Below are 23,292 nucleotides of genomic sequence, written 5' to 3' on the forward strand. Positions count from 1 at the left end.
GGCCCAAAGGGAATAACCGGGGCGGGAGGGGGGCCGAAACGCACAGCACAGGAAGCTCAGAAATAGAGCCGAGCCCCGAAAAGTTTGGGGGCAGGAGGAGGAGCACGGTGTCTGTCTTCAGGTTCCCACAGGCCTGTCGTGCAGGGTGGGGCGCAGAGTGGGCCGGCCGCTGCTTGCCGAAGCTCATCCTGGGGACGGCCGGAGTGAGCGCAGGGCCCGGGGCCAGGCCGACCTGGGTTGGAACCCTGACTCTGTCACTTTACTGCCTGTGTGACCTCGGGCAGGTGATGTCACCTCTCGGAAGTTCAGTGCTCTGGTCTGAAAAAGTGAAGATGACAGTCATACCAGCCCCCGCAGTGCACAGGGGCTCAGCCAGCGGAAGCCCCTGTGACATAGGTGGTTGCTCAGGAACCAAATGAGCCGCCCTCCTTGGGGGCAGGGACTTCTTAGTCCCTTGGAGGAGCTTGGAGGAGCAGGGGCATTGAGAACTAGTCCCTGGGCTGTCACAACAAATGACCACATGTTTGGGGGGGGTTGCTTAAAACAACAGATGTTCATTCTCCCAGCGCCAGAGACCACCAGTCCCGGTCAGGTGTGGGCAGGGCCCCCGGGGGGGGTGGGTCCTCCCTGCCTTTCTCAGCTTCGGTGGGCTCCCGGTGTCCCGAGACTTGTGGCTGCTTCGCTCCGGTCTTTGTCTTTGTTTTCACAGGGACATCTGTCTCTCCATGTGGCCTCTCTTCTCTCCTTTAAGGCAATTTCATTGGATTTGGGACCTTCCCTAACCCAGGCTGGCCTCATCTCGATCCTTAATTCCCTCTGCTAAGACTCTGTTTGCAAATAAGGTCACGTCCTGAGGTTCCAGATGGACATGGGTTTGAGGGTACACCATTCAACCCAGTACAGGGTGTGACCCTTTGGCCGCAGGGGCCAGCCCTGAGAGGCCGGGTCGTGTGACTGGGAACTTGCCAAAGCGCCTCTGGGCGCCTGCGGGGTCAGGGCCTGGACTGACAGGTGCTTCAAAGCCGGAACCTGGCCGAGGAGACGGCAGTACACAGTGCCTGTCCCTCACCTGCTCCCCTCCCGTAGGTACCTGTACTTCACCAACATGCAGGACCGAGCGGCCAAGATCGAGCGCGTGGCCCTGGATGGCACCGAGCGTGAGGTCCTCTTCACCACAGGCCTCATCCGCCCTGTGGCCCTTGCGGTGGACAACGCACTGGGCAAGCTCTTCTGGGTGGACGCGGACCTGAAGCGCATTGAAAGCTGTGACCTGTCAGGTGTGTGCCCTGGGTGTCCCGGGGATCGGGTCCTCGGCAGCCCACTGATCTGAGCTTCCCGGGGATGCCCGGCTTTCCTTGTCATGGGTAATGGTGGTGGCAGTGGCCACAATTGTCAGGACCCTACTGGAAGTGGACACAGGGCTGGGGTTTCACATATACCTCATAGTGTTCCACCAGGAGTTCTAAGAGCCATGCGTGGTAGAGGCCGAATATGAGGCTCAGAGAGGGTGAGCAAGTTGCTCTGGGTCCCACAGCATGAGGTGGAGCAGGAGCCCGCCCCAGCCTCTGCCTCCAGTGCCCAGGTCCATAGGGGGGCCGCCTTGGACCGGGAGGCCTGCGGGCTGGGGAGGACTGAGTGTTGGGCGCCTTTTCTTCCGTGAGACGGGGTGAGATGGGGGGCAGGAGGCACCTTGCTTATAGGGGGCCTTGTTTCCCTGATCCCAAGGCTGGCCCAGGTGGGAGCAGGGCTGTCCGAGGGCTGGTCTCATATCAGCCCCAGGGTGCAAGCCACCCTACTCCTTGGCAGCCCTCCATTCTCCCGAGCCAAGCCTGGGCCGAGCTCTCGGGATCAACCACGACTCGGGGCGCTTATCCCACCTGCAGGGGCCAACCGTCTGACCCTGGAGGACGCTAACATCGTGCAGCCCGTGGGCCTGACCGTGCTGGGCCAGCATCTCTACTGGACTGACCGCCAGCAGCAGATGATCGAGCGTGTGGACAAGACCACAGGGGACAAGAGGACACGTGTCCAGGGCCGTGTCGCCCACCTGACTGGTATCCACGCCGTGGAGGACGTCAGCCTGGAGGAGTTCTGTACGTGGGGGGTAGGCGGCAGCATGGGGGCCGCCGGGGGAGGCTGGCATGTGCTCACGGCACAGTGGCCCTGAACCGGCGCCCTTAGGGAAAAACAGGGGGTCGGGCTGACGGGGACTGGTGGCACCGGGGCCCCGTTCTTTCTGGCAGTCAGCCAGGGACCACTCTTGGCCCCCAGAGGCCATGCTCAGGTCCGCTCCCTGTGCTCCCCTCCGTCCCAGTGACAGATCTGAGCCTCTGACCTCCTCCGGCTGGAGAACTCACTCTGCTCTTCAGGGGCCCGTGGGTAGGTTCTGCCCATCTTGATGTCTCCCTGTTGGTGAATGCGATTGGGCTGACTAGTCAGTCGCCTTAGTTACACCTGCAAAACCCTGGGCACGATTAGCTCATCACACCCCTTGTGCTAGGGCTTGGGGTGGGAAATTGGAGGGCATTTAGGGCTCTGCCTGTCACAGTCGGGCTGTACCTCAGGCCTGTACATGCCCATACAGGCCTCTGCGGGTAGGGGCCACCCGTGTCTTGGTCTTCTCATCCTTCGGTCAGTCAGTGTGCCTGGGCTGGCCACAGGGTGAGCAGGGCCACTGCTGTCCCTGTCCTGTGATGCCCAGGGTCTGGTCACCTTCGAGGCCCGGGGGGTGCCCCCTCACCAGCCTCCCCGCAGCCCCTTGTCCCCCCACCGACCATCTGCTGGCTCCCCAGAGTCCCTCTGTCTGCGTCTGAGCCCCTCCCTCCTCTGTCTGAGTAGCAGCTCCTGACTCCTTGCTGTCCCCGCGCTCAGGAGTCCCCCTCGTGGGGGAGGAGCTTCGCCCCTCGGACCCCCGGCCCTGCCGTGTCGGCCTCCCAGGCCCTGTGCTCGCTGCGTTGCCACGTTAGGCACATTTCACGAACTTGTACTCGGCATCTCAGGAAAGCAGGGCCCCCTGACAGCCGGCTAAGAAACACGATGGGGCTCGTGTTTTAGGCCATGGGGCTTGTCCGTCGTAGGCATGTTGGTGACTGTGTTCGATAGAATTATGTGCGAAGTGCAAGCACGTGGGTCTGATCGAGGTCCTGGGCTCCCCGCGCAGAGCCGGGGTGTGACCTCTGACACAGGGACTGGGTCCTTCTGTGTTGACTGCTGGGGGTGGGGAGCGGAGGGCTCTCTGCCACCTCCCCACGCCGGGGGTCGGGGTCAGCCAACCCCTTCCCTCCTCAGGCCCCCTCCCGTCGCTCAGGTACTGGGTGCAGGGTCAGTTGAATTGAAATGCCTGAGTCCCCCAGGGAGTCAGACCGGTGTTTGAACTCCCGTGTGCTGTCGTTTCCTGCAGTCACTGCGATAAGTCACCGCAAACTAGGTGACCTAAAGCAACAGAAGTGTATCTCCCATAGCTCTGGAGGCTGGAAGTCCAAGGTCAAGGTGGACTTCTGCTCCGGAAGGAGCGGGGTTCTCTGCTCCCCGTAGTTTCTGGGGGCCGCAGGCGTTCCTTGTGGCCATGTCTCTCCCTCTGTGCTTCCGTCCTCACATGGCCTTCTCGGCTTTGTCTGTCTTCTCCCCTCTGTCATCTCGGACGAGGACACTTACATTAGCTTTAGGCCCACCAGCTAATCCAGAAAGACCTGGTCATCAGATTCTTTACTCCATTACATCTGCAAAGACCCTGTCTCTAAATCAGGTTGTGTTCACAGGTTCTGGGTAGTAGGATGTGGACACAACTTTTGGGGGCCCCCCACTCAGCCCACTATGCCGACAGATGGGCAGTGTAGAGCACCGGCTGGGGGCATAGTGGGGGCCGGCGAAGACGTGCTGGTGTGTGATGTTGGGCAAGTTCGGTAACTGCTTTCAGCTTCGGTTTCCTCAACTACAAAGTGCAGCGTCGCTGGGCGCAGGCTCCGGAGGCCGCCCGGGGAGTTGAGTGGGAGGATCCGCAGGGGCCTGGGCAACAGGAAGGCCCGTTCTTGCGCATTCTCGCCTGGCCCTTACCCCCTCCCCCCTCTGGACTGCAGTCCTGACGCGGGAGGCAAAGCTCACCTCGCTGCTTCTTTTTGTCTCTGCAGCGGCCCACCCGTGTGCCCGGGACAACGGCGGCTGCTCCCACATCTGCATTGCCAAGGGTGACGGGACACCACGGTGCTCCTGCCCTGTCCATCTCGTGCTCCTGCAGAACCTGCTGACCTGTGGCGGTAGATGTGACCTCAGTACTTTCTGTTGGGAAACTAGGCAGGGCTCTGATTCACTGCCCACTCACGGCTGCCCTGCATCCCTCTGCCATTCAGTCTCCAGAGCAGACGCGTTGCTTGCCATCCTTTCTTTCCTAGTGCATGCGTGCAGGGCTATGAATTTCCCTCTAAGCACTGCTTTTGCTGTATCCACCAATATTCATAATTTTGCATTTTCCTTTTCACTTCAAGCTTTTTAAAATTTCTCCTGTGGCGTATTCTTTGGCCCCTGTGTCTTTATTTAGAAGGGTGTGTGTAATCTCCTGACCGATTTCTCGTTTGATCGCACTGGTCTGAGAGCACAGTGGTTTGATTGCACTGTGGTCTGAGAGCAGATGTTGCGGGATTTCTGTCCTTTTAACTTTGCTCAGATCTGTTTCCTGGCCCAACATGTGTTTGTCTGGATGACTGCTTCTTGTGAGCTTGAGACGAGTGTGTCCCCTGCTGTCACTGCGTCCCTTGGACCCCAGTCGCTGTGCATGGTCTTTGTCGGTGGCTCAGCATGCAGACATCTGTCACTGGCTCCTTCCAGGCACCCGTGCGCCCCTGCTCCTGCTGTCCCTGGCATGGCCCGTGTGGGTGGGCCCAGTGAGGGCAGCCCGGCTTCTTTCCATGTTTGCCCACATCCCCAACCCTGCCTCACACCCCCCTCAGCTGCGAGAGAGCCTGGCGGTTGGTTATGTGGAAGCCACTCGGGTCCCACAAGCTGAAAGGTTTACAGGTGTCGATTCTGCGTGAAACACTTTTTTCCTTAGGTTTAAAGGGTGTTGAGGACTGAGGTTAATCCTTAAAAGTGAATTCCTGCCGATTTCCTGGCCTCAGTTTTCTGTGACTCCCCACACCGAGAGGAGGAGGGATGGCGATGGGACCCTGGGAAAGGGGGCAGGCAGCCCCAAGTGGAGCAGGTCCCCTCCCTTCTGTCCGCCCGCGCCCCCTCATCTCTGCCTGTCTGCATCCCGGCCCCATTTCCCTTCAATGAAAAAAACAAAGGCCATGTCTTCCAGCTAACATTTATGACCACTCACTGCTTTTGTCTTTAAAAAATTTTTTAAATCTACTTTTTAGAGAAAGGGGAAGGGAGGGAGAAAAGGAGAGAAACATCAGTGTGTGAGAACATTGATCAGTTGCCTCTCACTTGCCTCCAGCTGGGGACTGCCTGCCACAGGTGGCCTGATGGATTTAACCCTCAGCCCTTCGGTTCCCAGGCCCACGCTCAACCCACTGAGCATGTCAGGCCCCTGAGCACACCGGTCAGGCCCCGCCTTCATCTTACACCAGGGCTGGGGCAGGCACAGGACACACCCCAGTAGGGACCACACACGCTGATAGCACCCGGGTTTTCTTTGCGCCGCCAGGTAATGGGACATGTGACCGTGGCGTGTGACAGTGTTTCTGTCCTCCCTAGAGCCTCCCACGTGCTCCCCCGACCAATTTGCCTGCGCAACTGGAGAGATTGACTGCATCCCTGGGGCCTGGCGCTGCGATGGCTTCCCTGAGTGTGACGACCAGAGCGACGAGGAGGGCTGCCCGGTGTGTTCTGCCGCCCAGTTTCCCTGCGCACGGGGCCAGTGTGTGGACCTGAGACTGCGCTGCGATGGAGAAGCCGACTGCCAGGACCGCTCTGATGAGGCTGACTGCGAAGGTGAGGCCCCACCCCTGTCCATCCGCCCACGCCCCATTGGCCCTTCCCGGGCCATGCCCACCAAGGCCCCGCCCCAACTGGCCCTACCTAGGCCACGCCCTTTCCACCTCCTTTCTCGGGGCCCCTTGTCTTACCCTCGCAGGTCTCTGGCCACACAGGGCAGGGTCTCTGTAAACCCTCTGGCTGGAGCAAAAGGGCCAGGCCCTCCTCAGCTTGGGAGGGAAAGAAGTTACTTTAGGCCAAACAAGGAAACCCTTGCCACTCGCCCGCATCCTGCCCTGCCAAGCAGTTTGGCTTGATGGCAGCGGGTGATGAGAGTCAGCCCTGGCGTCCTTCATTCATTCTGTCAAGGGTTTTGCCAACACCCAAGGCAAGTCCCGCTCATGGCTGACACCTCGGCACAGCAAATGCCCACCCCAAAAGACGGTGCGTGTGGCCAGCACTTACCCCTGAGTGGTTTCTAGTGACGCGTTGGACCAGGGGGCACAGAGAGACTGGCCTTGTTGTCCTGGGCCCACTTGGCAGTGACACTAACCTCTGTGCCCCCCGAGTCTCCCTTTCAAAAATGACCTGCCTGATGGTTCCCCTCACGGATAGGTAGCAGCACGGCCTGTAACTGCCACTGAGCGCTCCAGGGGTCCCTCCCACTGCCTTCCCCTGGAGTCGCCGGGTCCTGTGCGTAGGTATCGCCGATGCTGCCCGGTCACTGCCTGCCAGCCCTGTTTGCAACGGGCGAGCGGCGATTTTGTGGGAGATGATGGCAGGGCTGGGGAGAGGGTCATTTCCCCAGATGTTTCTGTGAAGTCCCAGTCATTAAGTCTTCCCANGGGGGGGGGCCCTTGTCTTACCCTCGCAGGTCTCTGGCCACACAGGGCAGGGTCTCTGTAAACCCTCTGGCTGGAGCAAAAGGGCCAGGCCCTCCTCAGCTTGAGAGGGAAAGGAGTTACTTTAGGCCAAACAAGGAAACCCTTGCCACTCGCCCGCATCCTGCCCTGCCAAGCAGTTTGGCTTGATGGCAGCGGGTGATGAGAGTCAGCCCTGCCGTCCTTCATTCATTCTGTCAAGGGTTTTGCCAACACCCAAGGCAAGTCCCGCTCATGGCTGACACCTCGGCACAGCAAATGCCCACCCCAAAAGACGGTGCGTGTGGCCAGCACTTACCCCTGAGTGGTTTCTAGTGACGCGTTGGACCAGGGGGCACAGAGAGACTGGCCTTGTTGTCCTGGGCCCACTTGGCAGTGACACTAACCTCTGTGCCCCCCGAGTCTCCCTTTCAAAAATGACCTGCCTGATGGTTCCCCTCACGGATAGGTAGCAGCACGGCCTGTAACTGCCACTGAGCGCTCCAGGGGTCCCTCCCACTGCCTTCCCCTGGAGTCGCCGGGTCCTGTGCGTAGGTATCGCCGATGCTGCCCGGTCACTGCCTGCCAGCCCTGTTTGCAACGGGCGAGCGGCGATTTTGTGGGAGATGATGGCAGGGCTGGGGAGAGGGTCATTTCCCCAGATGTTTCTGTGAAGTCCCAGTCATTAAGTCTTCCCAGCCAAGAGACCCTTTGAGGATCTGGTGGGGGCTGTTGACCGGGGATTGGCAAACTGGCCTGGCGGCTAAATGCAGACCCCCACCTGTTTCAGTAAACAAAGTTCGGTGGGGGCACAGGCAGCCTTGATCGTTTCTCTGGTTTGCAAAAACAGTGGAGTCCAGGAGTCCAGCAGCTAACGATAGAGACGCGTGGCCCTCAGAGCCTAGACACGTGCTGTCCGCTCGCATCCCCCGCTGCGAATGCCGCTCCCCGTGCTCACGCAGCCTCTGGGCTCCACCAGCTGTTTCCAAAACCTTCCCAATCGTCCCATCTGCTTGGAGAACGGGGACTTCTTGTCTTCAGTCCCCAGAGCCAGGGACCCGGGGCAGGGCAGGGGGGGAACCTAGACAGCAAGTCTATGCCTGATGGCTGAGCGCCTGAGCAGCGGCCTCCCTTCTGGGGCCCTCGCTCCTCCCAGGACAGCATTTGGGAGCAGGAAGGGCGGTGGCAGTGGCCACCGATACCCAGCCTCTCTCTTCCTCCCACCGCGAAAGTCTTCGAGTGGCACTGGTCACTTGCGTGGGGTGCCTTTGCCTTTGCAGTTGAGCCCTGCTGAGACCTCCTCTGTCCCCTGCCTCGCTCCGTCTGGGGAGCCAAGGCTTCTCCTGTGCCATCCTCTAGTTGGCTGTCACTTCCTGTGACCTGGCAGTGCCTTGGGGCTGGGGTTGGGTAGTCCTTGTGCTGTTCGGGGGCCTGCCCTGTGATAGGAGCCTGATCAGTACCTCTGGGGGGTATTCAGGGTGTCTTCCCTGCCAGTCCTGATGCCAGCATTGCAGAGGCCTTGGAACGGGGTCACTGAGGGGAGGGTATGCGCTGGGTCACCACCCCTGCCCCAGTGCTAGAAAGGGCCCCATTTGTCCGCTCTGTATCTGGAACCCAGACCTTTGTTGCTGGGTCCAGGGTGGCGGGGCAGGGAGCCGTGTAGCCCTCGGATGTTTCTCAGTGCACACTCCCCTCCTTGCAGCCGTCTGCCTGCCCAACCAGTTCCGGTGCGCCAGTGGCCAGTGCATCCTGATCAAGCAGCAGTGTGATTCCTTCCCTGACTGTATCGATGGCTCCGACGAGCTCATGTGTGGTGAGTGGCTTCCCACAGAGGGCAGGGGTCTTCCCAGTGCCGAGGTCCTGCCCCAGGGGTGGGAGGGGTGGGAGGAAACAAACTGGGGGTTGTGCTCAAGGAGGCTAGGAGGTTGGAAGTACTTGGCTGTGGTGGCAGGCAGGGAAGGCTTCCTGGAGGTGGAGGAAGCTGAGAGGCTGAGCTGGGAGGGTGAAGGGGAGACCATGAGCTATGGAGCGTTCCAGCTTCTGCCCAGGGACCTTGCCCAGCAGCAGCTGTCAGGCAGCAAAATCTCTCTTGCCAGGCTGTGTCCAAGCTGAGTCTACAGCTGAGTTTCCATCCTGTCTGCATCTCAGACAGCCTTCCCAGGCCCTGGTGGCTTTGATAGTGGACCAAGCCCAAGGAGCACCCCCTCACCCGGCAATCCCATACACAGGATTCCCAGATGGACCCCTTGGGTGCACGTGTGCAGCCCCAAGCTGGCTCCTGGCTTTGCAGGCTGGGCTGAGTCCCCTAAGCCCAGGCCCAGCCACACTCTGCCCCTCACGGTGGTCGCACTCAGGATTTCCATGTGGCTCAGTGAGGAAGGTCCTGGGGCCCTGGCGCACCTGTTAGCTCAGCCTCCCTACATGGGTGAATTCCATTGCCAGATGGGCTGGGAGACCCCAGGCTCTGCCTGCCTGCCCTACGCCTACTGCCTGGTGGTCAGTCCTTGTAACCAGCCCCACCAGCCTCCTGGCCCAGCCCATGACTCATAGGAGCAACTGGGTACACATTTCCAGCTGCCACGGAGACCCCCAGACAAAGGGGGATGAATAGGCTGCTGTGTAGGAGTCACTGCCGAGGGGCCGTTGGGGTGTAGGTAGAGCTTAGCCGAACAGAGCAGCAGGAGGAGGGACACGAAGGTGTTCCAGGCAGGCCAGGGGCCGTGGGCCGGCCCTGCTGCGGTTAGCATGGCTCCCCGGCCCCAGCACCCCAGTGCCTCCCTTTTTCTGGCCCTCCATCGGTGGGTGCTGGGCCTGCACAGAACCAGCTCCTCCAGGGCACACGGCCTCGCCCCGCAGGGGAGCTTGGTCCTTGGCAGCTAACCCTGACCGCCTCTTTCTGCCTGTGCTCTGGCAGAAATCACCAAGCCGTTCTTGGACGAGCCCCCCGCCCACAGCAGTGCCATCGGCCCCGTCATCGGCATCATCCTCTCGCTCTTTGTCATGGGCGGGGTCTACTTTGTCTGCCAGCGTGTGGTGTGTCAGCGCTACACAGGGGCCAGCGGGCCCTTCCCGCATGAGTACGTCAGTGGGACCCCCCACGTGCCCCTCAATTTCATAGCTCCGGGCACCTCACAACATGGCCCCTTCACAGGTAAGCAGCCTGAGGTGAGCAGGGGCCCTGGGCAGAGGTGGGGAGACTAGTCCGGGCAGGGTCTGGGGTGAAGGGGGCGGGAGTGCGGCTACCATGTCCTGTGCCGGGCACACGGCAGACATCGCTAGCCGATCCCAGCACCCAGGCTCCTGCTGAGCTGGAATTTGGCCTCACAGTCCTTCAACACAGAGGCTGCGCAGCTGCCACCTGTCCTGTGGCCTTGGAGGTGTGGGGACACCTTTTTGGGTTTGACCTTCAGCATTCTCGTGGGATATGTCTCGCGTGCTCTCGTGGGGGCAGCAGGGCTCTCTCTAGGGTCAGAGGAGTCTCTGGGTGTGCGACAAGCAGTTTTGTCCTGAGTGCAGCTCGGATGGTGGCCGTGCAGTTAAAACAACTGTGGGGTGTCGTGCAGCAGGAGGGGCCACGTGTCTAGAACCCCAGGTGGCACCTCCCGGCTGAACTGCACCGGTTCACATCACAGTGTGTCCTGGGAGGTGGGGTCAGTCATTGCTTAGCCCCGAGGGGGTCGCTGAGGTCATCTCCAGAGCCACTTTGGGGATTCCCCAATGCCTGTCCAGCCCGGGGCCCCCTCTCCTGTCCTGTCCTCCTGCCCAGGGCCAGCCCTCTGGGACCCTGACGTCTGTGTCGGATGAGACCTGATTCTCCTCGGGGGAGTGGGGTCGCCAGGGTCCCCACAGCCCTGGGAGGCCTGAGGCCGTGCGTGGTTGCTGTTGCAACAGTGCCCAGAGGATGGCCCTCTCTGTGCCAGGCGACCCTGTGCGGAGACCCTCTGAGTCCACTCCGCGGCCCACGGCGGCCCCTCGGGAGGTGCTGTTCGTCTCCAGTTTTACAGAGGCGCCTCACAGTGGTGGTGGGTGGCGGGCCTGGGGGAGACGGACCTACTCACCTGAACCTGGGTCTCACGGGTGGGTGGCAGGAGCCGTGCCTGTGGGGTGCTCCTGCCCTGACCTGCCTCGTCGCCTCCCCCTGCAGGCATCTCGTGTGGCAAGTCCATGATGAGCTCCGTGAGCCTGATGGGGGGCCGGGGCGGGGGGCCCCTCTACGACCGGAACCATGTCACCGGGGCCTCGTCCAGCAGCTCATCCAGCACCAAGGCCACGCTGTACCCACCGGTGAGTGGGGGGTGGGAGGAGGCCCGTTGCTGGGTGCCCATCAGCAATGGCTGGCCGGGGACACTTCTTGTGCCCTCAGCATTTCTAGAATTATTAGCCGTCCCACCACAGAGAATGGTGGGAGAGTTTGCCCTCCTCCCCTCCAAACCCCGTGTTTTTCTCTTCAGTGCCATGGTTTTCAGTTTAGAAAAGGGCACCCCTTGTGTAGTGTAGGTAATCTGGAAACCACACACACACACGGAGAGCAGGAGCCTTCCCCGCCATCCCACCTCCCTGGCTGCAGCTGGGCATCACAGTCTGGGCGGCCGTCGCTGCCCTGCACCGGCCCGCTGCTGGTGGCCACCCCTGCAGGTCCCTCTGGACAGGGTGCTGGGCTGTACCTGTGTGAACCCCGCCTCCTAAGGAGAGGACAGCCCCTTGAGCTTTCTCTGGGGCCTCTGGCGAGCCCCGCCTGCCAGGGCTGGGCCTTCCTGCCCTCCTGGGGTTCCCCAGGTCCAGGGTGTTGCCCTCTCCTTGTCAAAGCTCAGGAAGGGGAGGGGCAGGCCACAGAGTGGTTATCTTGGGTTCGCAAGACCGGGACTGAGTGTCCTGCGGGCTCCAGGACCTGATTGCATTTTAGAGCAAAGGAGGTGAGGACCCAGAAGCCGGAGTTTAGAATACTCTCCACCATTCCTCTTGTCCTCCCTGCTCTCGGACTTTTGTGGGCCCCACGTAACCAGCCAGGGCCCCAGAAACCTGTGTCCAACAGCCCTGGTCCTAGGAAGCGGTCTCCTTGGTCTCCTGTGCAGATGCCAGGAGGCCCAGGACGCTGCCTTCTCTGTCCCCAGGCTCTTCTGGGAGCTGGGGGGTCTTACTAGGCAGCGAGAGATGACACCAACCAGCCAACATTTTTGTGTGTGTAATTCAGGTGCCACACAATTCACCCATTGAAACTGGGCGGTTCTGTGCAGCCACCACCAGTTAATTTTAGAACATTTTCATCACCCCAACAAGAAACTCGCGTGGAACCAGCTTTGTTTAGATCAGTGACATGAGTTCGCACCAGTCAGACGTGCTCATGGCACAGAATTCAAGAGGCACCAAGGAGTGCACCCCACCTCGAGCAGGAGCCTCGGGCGTTCTGCTGGGGGGACCCGCACAGATGCATGTATATGCAAGAGTAGGGACTGCAGTTAACCAGCGAAGAATTTTTTGTGTTTTTTTAACTTATTTGGAGATCACTGTAGACTTACCTGCAGCTGTAAGAAATAGTACAGGGATCCTGGCTCCCCTTCACCTGTCTTCCCATTGGTCTCTCTCAAAAATATCAATTTGATGGCTTAAACAGCAACAGCAGTTGTGGAGATTGGGAAGGTACTGGTGGATTTGGTGTCTGGCGGGGCCAAGGGCTACGTCGTGGATGGCTGCCTTACCCTCAGGTGGTCGAAGGGGCTGCCATGGACCCTGTTCGTGAGGCCTCCACCCTCCTGACCTAATCACCTCCCAATACTACCAGATCAGAATCAGGGAATTGGGGCATTGATACAATATCCTTTCTGTTTTTAAAAGATTTTACTTAGTTTTAGAGAGAGGGGAAGGTAGAGAGGAAAAGAAGGAAGGAAACATTGATGGGAAAGGGAAGTATCAATCATTTGCTTCTCATACAAACCTTGAGTGGGGACTGAACCCGCAACCCAGCTATAGGCGCTGACCGGGGATCGAACCCACGGTCTTTCGCTTTGTGGAATGACGCCCAACCAGCTGAGCCACATCAGGCAGGGCGATACAATATCCTTTCACCTTACTGGTGAGATTTCACCAGTTTTGCACATGTCCTTCATTTTTAAAGGCTTTATTTTTCAGAGAAATTTTAGGTAAAATTGCAAAGTTGAAAGGAGGGTACAGATTTCCCATATACCCCTGCCCTGCAACGTGCACAGCCTCCCTCAATTGTCAGTATCCCCACTCGAGTGGGACAGTCGTTACAATGGATGCCCCTCTGTGGACACCTCGTTGTCACCCCAGGTCCACAGATGACACTGGGTTCACGCTTGGAGTCCTACCCTCTGTGGGGTTGGACACCAAGGCCTCATGTCCATCACCCGGGTTTCTAACCGTGTACAGAGTAGTTTCATGTGCACTTTTTGTGACCCAGACGATGGAACCCGAGGGCAGCGGGAGCTGCTCCCCGAGCCCTGCTTCCCACTGCTGACCAGAAGTAACGCTGGTGATGGCCTGCTGGGGACCGCCCAGCTGACCAGTGCCTTCTCCGCATGCTCCAGAAGGAGGCGCTGTCATCACCCCATTTTGCAAGGAGGCTGAGAACTGAGTGAGAAGCACCAGTCTGGGTCACTCCTTGGGTCTGGCGCTGGGGACTCCGGGGCTACTACAGAGGACTCCCGAGGCAGCGGGAGGAATGCGTGGGCTGCAGAGCCCGAGCCTCGGTCCCCCTGACCACTCTGGCCCTCCTGAGGGGACAGCCCCTCTCGCCCCAGCCCTCTGAAACACACTCCCCACATGTCTCATTTAGGGTAAAAATGCTCTGGTGGCCTCAACATTTCTTTCACGACAAGGGGCGCTGAACACCTTTTGGGGTATTTGTTTGCCTCTGCAGTTTTATTTTCTCAGAAGAGTCTTTTCCTGTGCTTTGTGTTCTGGGCTCTTGGTATTTTTCTTATGCATTTATAAGCTTTCCATATAGATACACGGATAAGAATGCATACGGATATATATGCATATAGATGTAGAAATAAGGAAATGAGCCCGTTCCCTGAGACATGTATTGAAAATACTCCTATATTTTTGTCTTTGGATTTGGGTAATGGTGTGTTTGCCACTCATACAATGAAACGATCAATCTTTTCTCATATGGGCATGTACTTTTTTCTTTTTCTGTCATACTCAGAAAGGCTTTCCCTCCTCTGGTCATTTAAAAAAGAATTCTTTCCACTGACCTGCAAACCAAAAAGTCCCTGGTTCGATTCCCAGTCAGCGCACACGCCTGGGTTGCCGGCCAGGTCCCCAGTTGGGGCTGCGTGGGAGGCAACCACACATTGATGTTTCTCTCCTTCTCTTTCTCCCTCCCTTCCCCTCTCTAAAAATAAGTAAGTAAAAATCTAAATAAAAGAAAATGCTAAGCGAAGAGAAAAAAGAATTCTTTCCATGTTCTGAAGGTTTCACGTTTCATGTTGAAATCGTGGGGGATGGCATTAGAGGTACTGAGTGAGGGAGGCAGGCGCCAGCTGTTCCTGTGCCAGTGTCTGCCACGTGGCCTCCGTCAGCTCAGGTCCACGCGGTGATCTGAACAGAGAAAGTCCGACACACAGACTTCCTAGCAGGGGTCGGGGTCCCAGGGGACTGGCCTGTGCGAGGCGAAGGGAACTACACAGAACACGGGAAGAGCAGATGGGCTGACAGCACCCAGGGCGAGCCCCTGGGGCTGAGGCGGCGCTGAGGTGCCACACCCGCGGAACTTGCGAAAAATCTGCCCACCGTGGTATTGGGAAGACCTCCTCCACAGCCCCTTGACCTTGCCCTTCTACTGCCCCAGGAGAGGTAGCAATGACAACTAGCAGAGGGTGGGGATTTGGGCAGAACCCCAAAGCTCCCCCTGGAGTAGGAAGTGAAGAGAAACCAGTTCCAGTCAAGTTCATGGGCAGATGTCCAAAGAGGACCCCACAGGCTTCAGGTGCAGGGTAGCTGCCAGAGGACCTTTCCACTGGCCTTCTCTGCTGGGTGCCTGCCGCTCTCTCTGGAGCCTCCCCACTAGATTTGCCCTCCCAACTTTGAGGTCAAATCCTGAGGAATCCCCTAGGGTGGCGTATGGGCTGAGAGGGCACTTCCCAGAGTAAGGGCCAGGGGCTCGAACTCCTTCCCAAAGGGCAGAGGAAGGACCTGGCCACTCCTTGTAGGTGACTCACCAAGTGTCAGGACAGTTTTGGGACACAGGTCGTCTTAGCCCCAATGCAGAGATGAGAAAACTGAGGACCAGACAGGTGAAATCCTTCACCAGACAAGGGGGCCCGGGAGGCGTGGACCCACTGAGCCCAGCTGGCCCCAGGTGGACCCGCAACCCGACTCTGGGAAGAAGCCAGGGAGGGTGAGCGACAGACCACAGGGCTGCGTCAGGCCTCTGTGACCCCTGCTGTGCTCTCCTCAGATCCTGAACCCGCCGCCGTCCCCTGCCACGGACCCTTCCCTGTACAACATGGACATGTTCTACTCGCCAAGCATTCCCGCCCCTGCCAGACCCTACAGGTACGGAGTCAATGCTAGTCCTGGCACGCTGGGGCCGCGGCTGGCGGCCAGGCCTGCAGACCAGCCTGTGGTGGGTGGGGGGTCCTCTCCCCATTCCCTAGAACAGGGGTCCAGGGTGCTGCCTCCCTGGGCTCTCCTCACCCTCACCGGGCTGCCCCCCACAAGAGGACCAGGCCTGTGTGCTGAGGCCACACACCCAGCGGGTCCCCCGTTCTGAGCACCTCTTGAGCCGGCACAGGCAGACAGGGTCCGGAGGGGCACCCCCAGTCCCACCTTGGCACGGCCGGGCCCTGCCACATGGAGAGGCTGACGCACGGGCTGGCTGGGGCTCCGGCTCCGGGGGCCAGCTGTGGGACCCTGGCAGTGACACGGGGCATCACATCTAAATCCACTTGAGTGCTCGTGTGGTGCCTGCCTTGCACGCTCTTGATACTGTGGTCCTTTCTCCTTCCTCCCTGTGAAGGCCTGTTTGAGCCTGAGAAACCCACAGGCCTAGTCAGCTTCCCACCATCACCATCTCCCCCCAACCCCCAAGTTGTCCGTGTTAGGGTCACAGACCCCACCTTCCTCAGTGAGCAGGGGGCACTTGGGAACGCTGGGGAGAAGCGGGATCCAGTAGGCTGGTCTGTGTCCAGGGCCTGGCCATAGGCTGGGGTGCGTGCGGTGGGGTCAACCTCCTGACCTTCTACTAGGTGGTCTCAGCTAGCAGGGCTCACCTCACCCCGCAAGTGCCCTGGGCTCCTCACACCCAAGTGAGCCATTTGATGGGGTTGTTGGTGGGGTGGGTCCCCTATGTAGAGATCGGGGCTCTGGCACATTCTTGGACCACTAAGGTGGAGTGGTCCAGGCCCCTCATCCTCCACCGAGTTGCCTGGCACTGTGGAGACTCAGCGAGGACTCACCTGCCATCTAGTGGCCATTTTGAGAACTCCAGGCCGGCCAGGGAGCAGGGCAGCCTAGGGAGAGGCCCACTCTTGAGGGGTCACTATCTGGGGGTGCTCCCCAATGCCCCATCATCAGGGTCTGTCCCCAGGGCTGTCACATCCTCATCACCCAGGCCAGGCCCCTCAGTCTCTGGCCCTCATGCTTTTGTGCATTCTGTCCTGACTTTGCTGCCACCTCCGATACCTCTTCCCTTCCCACTGTCGGGTCCCTTCCTGCTCTTGGGGTCCCGTGAGATGGATCCTCCTGCTGTGCTTTCCTCAGCACCAGGAACCCCTCGCTGGCCCTTGGGTGCTGGCCCCACCGTCCTGCCCACAGGGAGCCCCCCCGGTGGCCTGGGGCTCATAAACACACCAGGATCCCAAGCCTCCCAGACTCAGGCCGAGGGGCAGCCCCCTGCAGGATTGCAGGGCGCAGGAGGCTTTAACTCAAGACGACCGTTCCAGGCCAGACGGATAGAAATTACACAAGGGGGGATGGCTGCCGCGCACTTTCCAGCGTCAGGCACTCTTGCTAGCACTTTCCACACAGAATTTTATTTACCCCTCGGAAACTGTTTCGAAGTGGGTGCCACGTCACCCTCCCCAAGGTCAGAGAGGTGAAGTTGCCCAAGGTCACCAGGTAGGCTCTGGAGAACTTGTTCTCTGTGGAGGCGACCTTGGCCTGGGGCTGCAGTGCTGGGCAGCCCTGCTGGGTAGGCAGAGGCATGCCTGCTTCAGGTGGGGCCGCTGGGGCACAGAGGCCACACGACGGGGGGACCCTTACGCCCATTCGATGGGTGTGCACGGGGACCTCCCCAAATCAGGTGCCACTCCCGTCTTTGTCGCCTCCAGGCCCTACATCATCCGAGGCATGGCGCCCCCGACAACCCCTTGCAGCACAGACGTGTGTGACAGCGACTATAGTGCCAGCCGCTGGAAGGCCAGCAAGTACTATCTGGATTTGAACTCCGACTCGGACCCCTACCCGCCCCCGCCCACGCCCCACAGCCAGTACCTGTCGGCGGAGGACAGCTGCCCCCCTTCGCCCGCCACGGAGAGGAGCTATTTCCACCTCTTCCCGCCCCCGCCGTCCCCCTGCACCGACTCGTCCTGACCTCCGCCGGGCCTCTCTGCGCCCCTGTAAATAGTTTTAAATATGAACAAAGAAAAATATATTTTATGATTAAAAAAATAAATATAGTTGGGATTTTAAAAACATGAGAAATGTGAACAGTGATGGGTGGGCAGGGCTGGGAAAACTTTGTACAGTGGAGAAAATATTTATAAACTTAATTTTTTTTAAACATCCCTGCCATTCTTTCGTGCCATGTGTGCGTCGGAGTTGAGAGGCCCCACGTTATGAACTCCGACCTCTGGCCCTCCCCTGCGCAGCTGTCATGTGTCTCTCTATCGGGCTCCCTCGGGGAAGGGCACAGGCCTGCAGGCAGGGCCAGTGCCAGGGCGCCTGGCTCGTGGAGTCTCGAAGGGCCCCACGCTTGATTTTGTCTCTGCTGTTGTCATCCTCAAGGTAGAAATAACTTCTGAGAAAGAGGCCCTGTGTTTTAATTTTGCTCCAGGGTTTGCAGATTAAATGGCTGGGTTTGGCCTGTTCCCTGGCCGGTCTCTGCCACCATCTGACTTCTGTGTCGGCCAGCCCAGGCTGTCGTGCCCATCGAGACAGCGCTGCGGACCAGGGGCCCCTCCTGGCCCCGCTGTCTGTGTGGGCGTGGGTGGTGGATGCGGCCGCAGGGCCACACTCACACCTGGGAAGCGGGGCCCCAGCCTGCCCTGGCCCCTGCTGCCTGGTCCTCATATAGGCAGTCAGCAAACACAGCCCCAGGCTTGCCATGCACTTACCAGGGTGGTATTGGAGGAGACTGTCAGGCCTCTGGGAGACCCCAGGCTATGCCAAGAGACAGAGAAGTCAGCAAGTAATGGTGGGTCGTGACAAAGCTGGGCCATTTTCCCGAGGCCAGGTGGGGATGGCCACATTCGGAGGGGAGGGAGGAAACCAGTAAGGGCCTGACCCTGAGGGGGGGACATCAACACTCAGCACTGGGCGCACACTCCATTGAGGGTCAGAGCAGACATCTGGAAGGAGGGCCTTCCGACAGGGCCCTGAACCTTGTGGCACCCTTACCCGCAGGGCCTGGAATAGAGGTGACAGCTGAGCAAGGGGAGTCCACCAGTGGTGGGATGGCCTTCAGCATGGGAGGCCCCAGAATACACTGGGTCCTGTAGTCCCAGCACTGAGGGGGTGGGAAGGGGGCGGGTCTCGGGAATCCAAGACTGCTTGGTCAGGGTACAGAGCTGGGAACCTCAAAGTACAAGCCTGCTAGGCCTGGTTCCGGGGACAGACCTTCGGGAGTCACCTCCCCTGGCTCCTGATTGCTGATGCTCTTGCCACTGGGACCAAAAGCAGATGCAAGGGACAGGGCGACCTGCCACCAATCAGTGCAAAGCAGCAGTGATCATGAGGCCAGGGCTGAGACAGACCCAGGGCCACCTGAGCCAGTGGGTGCAGACCAGGCTCAAGGCCTCTCTGCAGATGGGAGGGGTCAGGTCTGCATCTGGGAGGGCCAGCTGGCCCCATCTGTTAAGGACGGTGCTGTCCCCCGCCCTTTGGGCTGTTGGAAGTCTTCCAGGAGATAATGTCTGTGAAGCCTCCCCGTCCCGTCTGCCTGGCAAGTAGCAGGTCCTTGGTAAATGGGCCTGGAACCTGTTAAAGCTCAGAGGTGACACACCTAGTCAAGGTCACACCACTAAGGACCAGCCAAGCTAGATGGTGCCCCCAGACTCTCAGCTCAAGGTGGCGTTCCCTGCCCCACAGGGCTGCCTGTGGGGAAGGGGCACGCTGCTCCCAAGTGCTCAGAGCTCCTGCCCCTCCAGGTTGGGTCATGTGCCCCGAGGTGCTAAGTAAAGCACCAGTCTCCACCTGGGCTGCCAAGCAGGGGGCGGAGGGCACTTTTGCTGACCCAGAAGCAGCGGCTGCATTGTGGGGGTCCCTTAGGAGACCCCCCTTCCCTCTTCTGCCCTTCACTCATGCACCGAGCTTCCCTTGGGAGCGTATCTGCTCTGTTCTTCTGTCCAGCCAGCCATTTAGCCTGTTCCCAAAATTAAGGAGTAGGAAGTGCTGGATGCTGGGCACCCCTGGGCATTCATCATGTTTCTTTATACAGCTGAGTATATGTTAAAATTATTTATATTAATTTTTAAGTCTAGATGGGTTGAAAATTTAAACGTTAAAAATTGCATCACAAAAGGAATAGGAAGAAAAAGGGGAAGGTGGTGATCTGTGAAATGCAAGGCTTCCAAGTCCCTCTCCTCCTTACATCCCCATGGCCTTCAGGTGATGGGGCTGAGCTCAGATGCTTCATCCTCCAGGAAGTTCTCCTGATTTCAACCCTTTGGATTGGGTTAGGACAGCAATTTTCAACCAGCGTGCTCCAAGAATTATTAAAACATGCAATACCTGACTATTTAGTCACAAGCACTGGCTTCTTTTCCTTTAGATCGTCAAATAAAAAAATGACAAAAACCAACACAACAATGGTTGTCTGGTGGGAGTGAGTCAAAATCGTATCTATTTTTTTTTTTGTCAGAATGGAAAAAATACATGTTTTGGTGTACTGCCCAGTTTTAGTAATTGGTTTCTGTGAGCCACAAGATGAAAAAGGTTAAGAATCACTGGGTTAGGAGTTAAATAATTGGAGACTTCCAGGGCCCACTTAGGGTGAGTGAGATACGATGTTATTTTAATTCATTATACTGTACATGGCCCTGGGACCCATCTCAGAGTCTGGAATGGAGGAGCCCGAAGCAGGTGCTGGCAAGTTCTTCCACGATGAATGAGTAAGGAAATTGGTGGGTAGCTGGGCCCTGCCCGGTTGCCCAGGAGGGCAGGTCCCAGCCCTGGCTGTCCGCCTCTGGCCCACACCCAGTCTCCCTCTCAGGCACCAACTCCTGTCCCAGCGTTCCCTTCGTGGCCCACGCCCCTCAGGTTCAGGCCCTGGGCTTGCCCCTTTGGTCCTGTGCTACTCTGGCTCAAACCGTCCCCTCTAAAGCATGGCCAGGTGTTCCAAACACGCCCTTCTCTACCCAGAAGTTCTTCTGGCCCTCACTGTCGGAGAATACACCCCAGGCTCCTCCTCTTGTCCTTAAGGCCTTACACCACCCATCACCCCAGCCACCTCTCCTCCCTGCCATGCCCCTCTCCCACCACAATCCACCTTGGGGCCTTCGGTCTGTCTCCCAGCCACGTGGACCCAGCAACCTGCTGCTCTGTCCTCCTCCTCTCTGTTGGTGGGTTGAAATGCTACCTTCTCAGGAGGGATCCCCACTATTCTGCAGCCTGTTTTACTTACCACTACCCGGTGTTAACGTAGGCAGGGTCTAAGCCGCGCACCCCCGCAGGCTGGACACAGCAGAAACTCACTAGAGGGCTGCCCACGAACGGAGAGCACCCCCAGCCCGTGCCTTCGCTGCACCTTGCGCACACTCGTGTGTGCGTGGTAGGACGTTTGCTGAACTCCAGCTCGGTTTCACCGGACACTACCATTGTCCTTCTCAGCCCTTCCCCGCCAAATGTCACTCTCTTGTGCTTTTAGGAAGAAGGCAGGTTATTAGTAAGTGCACGAGGTGGGCCACTCCTCCGTGGCAGGGCTCTCGGAAGAAGGTCGCGACTATATCCTTCTGCAAGACAAAATGGAGAGCCTTCTCCCCACATTTCTCCTCTCAACACTGGGATGAGCGCACAGTTAATGGAACTTGGCACCTCACCTTTATCCCAAGTACTGGTAGCACTTTTTTCCACCTTAAGTGACCAGCACGTGTAAACCAAACTATCACCATTTATAAAAACTTAACAGTGGAGAATGCGGGCATCGATCCCGCTACCTCTCGCATGCTAAGCGAGCGCTCTACCATTTGAGCTAATTCCCCAGCCCTATGTGACTTCCGCTGCCGGCACACATTGTGATTCGCGTCATCACCGGTTTCCTCCGGACCGTTCGACCCGCCCGCCCGCTGGTCTCGCTACTCTATTGGTTCCCTTGCAGCTCCTAGCTCCACGGCCATGATTGGTTTGGCTCAATTGAGTTTTAAAAAGCATGAGCTATCGGATTGGCCCTCAGACACGTTCGTCAAGGGGAGACCCTGCTGTTGCTACGGCGTTGGGGGGACACAACCAGGTTACTCCTGGTTTCTGATTTGTTTCCTCAGACTGCGGGGTCCTAAAGATTCCGGATCTGTCAAGTCCATGGGAAAAGAATGCGACCCTCGCGCCTGACTGATTGGGCATGAAAGCCAATCGGAGTGGGTGCAACCGGGACTCAGGGAGCCCCAATAGACTGCAGGGGGCGGGAGAGGAAGGCAAATGAGCGTAGAAGAGGGGGCGGGGCCAGGGCTGCAATTGGTTGCGAGGCGCCGGAGGGAGGGCGGGGGAAACTCAAGGCCTGCTTGATACGTCCGCCATTTTGGGCGCTTCGCTGATGGTGTCGGTGAGCGCGTTTCCCGCCTGAGCGCAACTAGCGGCGGGTCGCCGGCACCTCCAGGTATTGATGGGAAAGGGGGGGGCGGCAGAGCGGGCGGCGGCGAGGGGTGCTCAGGGTACGCGGCGCGTGGACGGCGGCGGGGTCCCTTCGCCCGGCCTCCGCGGCGCCGGGAGGCAGCGTCCCGGCCCCCTCCCCTCCCCCCCGGAATTCGCCTCTCCGCGGCCCGGGAGGCGCGGCGCCCTGGCTTCCCCGAGCTGTCCCCGCCCGCCCCTGTCAGTCGGCCGCCAGGGGCCGCGGGGCGGGCCGCGGACCCAGCGGCGAACTTTGCGCCCGCGGCCTTGCGCGGCAGCCAGCGGTCGGGCGGGCCGGGCTGGGCTCGCCCCTAAACCCGGCCGGGCCCCGCACCTCTCCAGCTGTCCGCCCCGGGCGACGCCCCGCGCGCGGTCCTCGGAAAACTTCTCTCCGCGCGGGCCCCTGGAACGTTGTCAAGTTGAGGGGCACCTCGCCGCAGACTCGCGAAGACCATTGTTGGACCCCGTTCTCCGGGAAACAAGTTCTGTGGGTTTCTGTGCATTCGCCGCAGACTCTTCGGAAAACGCAGAAACCCTGCTCAGAGTATTTAAATAGCTTTCCGAGCAATATTTTAACTCCAGTGTTGTGACTCGAATGTAGACCCGGTCACGAACACCTCCCCGGCGAATATGAGCGAGGGGGGTGGTCCTTCTGGCCGCTGGAAGGACCTCCCTCTTAAAGAACCCTGATCGCTGTGTGCTTGGAGGGGTTTCCTCCAGGACGCTGCTCGCTTGGATCGCGACTCGGACTTGTGGTCGTAGGTGCACGAAAGGAGTCCTCGGTTGGAACTCCGTGTTCTGACGTTTCCACCTCGGAGCTTTATGTAATTTTCACGTTTTCTCCTCGGGTCTCCTAGAGCCTGGTGGATGTTGTGCTTTCATGGGAAGGGCACTTGGTAGTATTTCCTTACGTCCTCACAGCAGTGGATAACGTGGATATTGTCCCGCTGTGTTAACTTGGATTGTACTTCGGTTTTGCCCTCAAGGTCACGTTGCAGGTAGGCAGCGAGTGGGGAGGGTACTCCAGGTTCCCAGCCACTGGGGTGTCTCCTACATGCTGGTGATGTTGGAGCCTTCTTCACTCTGGAGTTAGACCGTCTGGGTTCAGATACTGGCTTCACCCTTTCGTAGCTTTGTGACCTTGGGCAAGTTACTCAACCTCTCTGCTTCCTCTGATGTGGGAATGATAATAATGGCATCTCCCGAGTGAGTTTGTTGGGAGTTAAAGGGGTTCATGCATGTAAAGCAGCTAGAAAAGGTACCTAGCATGTTGAATCCGCTTAATAATTAGTGGCTGTTCATTAAAATTGGATTTTTAAATGTTGAGGTGCTATTAGGAAGTCCAATGATTGTTTAAGCCCTGCCGCTTGGCGGTTGTCTTTAGAAACCCCTGTATGGAAGAGTCAGCTGGACTGAGGACATGACGTGGATGTTTTGTTCAGTTTTTTCAGGTGGTGAAGATTGGTTGAATTAAATAAATGTTACCTGGAGTCTTTATTAGTGGTGCCGCCTC

General features: G+C 58.7%; 2 protein-coding genes and 1 non-coding gene across 21 annotated transcripts in view; 2 read left to right on the forward strand and 1 right to left on the reverse strand.

The window, feature by feature from the left end:
• Positions 1-17,432, forward strand: part of LRP5 (LDL receptor related protein 5) — a 92,154-nt gene extending 74,722 nt beyond the window's left edge. The window contains exons 15-23 of the mRNA XM_037062538.1: positions 1,087-1,277; positions 1,884-2,093; positions 4,128-4,253; positions 5,695-5,931; positions 8,476-8,586; positions 9,688-9,924; positions 10,918-11,057; positions 15,196-15,293; positions 17,069-17,432. Of these exons, the coding sequence (XP_036918433.1) occupies positions 1,087-1,277; positions 1,884-2,093; positions 4,128-4,253; positions 5,695-5,931; positions 8,476-8,586; positions 9,688-9,924; positions 10,918-11,057; positions 15,196-15,293; positions 17,069-17,330 (1,612 nt within the window). The 3' untranslated portion in view covers positions 17,331-17,432. The remainder of the gene's footprint in view (positions 1-1,086; positions 1,278-1,883; positions 2,094-4,127; positions 4,254-5,694; positions 5,932-8,475; positions 8,587-9,687; positions 9,925-10,917; positions 11,058-15,195; positions 15,294-17,068) is intronic.
• A 3,652-nt stretch (positions 17,433-21,084) lies between these two features.
• TRNAA-AGC (transfer RNA alanine (anticodon AGC)) lies at positions 21,085-21,157 on the reverse strand. Its single transcript has one exon. It is a non-coding gene; the product is annotated as a tRNA-Ala (tRNA).
• A 494-nt stretch (positions 21,158-21,651) lies between these two features.
• The window catches only part of PPP6R3 (protein phosphatase 6 regulatory subunit 3), a 122,576-nt gene continuing 120,935 nt past the window's right edge, over positions 21,652-23,292 (forward strand). For 10 of the 19 annotated variants that reach the window (XM_037062546.1, XM_037062547.1, XM_037062551.1 and 7 more), the window contains exon 1: positions 21,653-21,768. The gene's annotated coding sequence lies outside the window, so the exon portion shown is untranslated. Of the gene's footprint in view, positions 21,769-22,022; positions 22,604-23,292 lie in introns of those variants that run through there. The other 9 variants (XM_037062540.1, XM_037062544.1, XM_037062549.1 and 6 more) reach the window with 3 other exon arrangements.

Source organism: Sturnira hondurensis, unplaced genomic scaffold (assembly GCF_014824575.4).
Source record: "Sturnira hondurensis isolate 20B ecotype Veracruz unplaced genomic scaffold, ASM1482457v3 Scaffold0014099, whole genome shotgun sequence".
In the NCBI taxonomy this organism is placed as follows: domain Eukaryota; kingdom Metazoa; phylum Chordata; class Mammalia; order Chiroptera; family Phyllostomidae; genus Sturnira; species Sturnira hondurensis.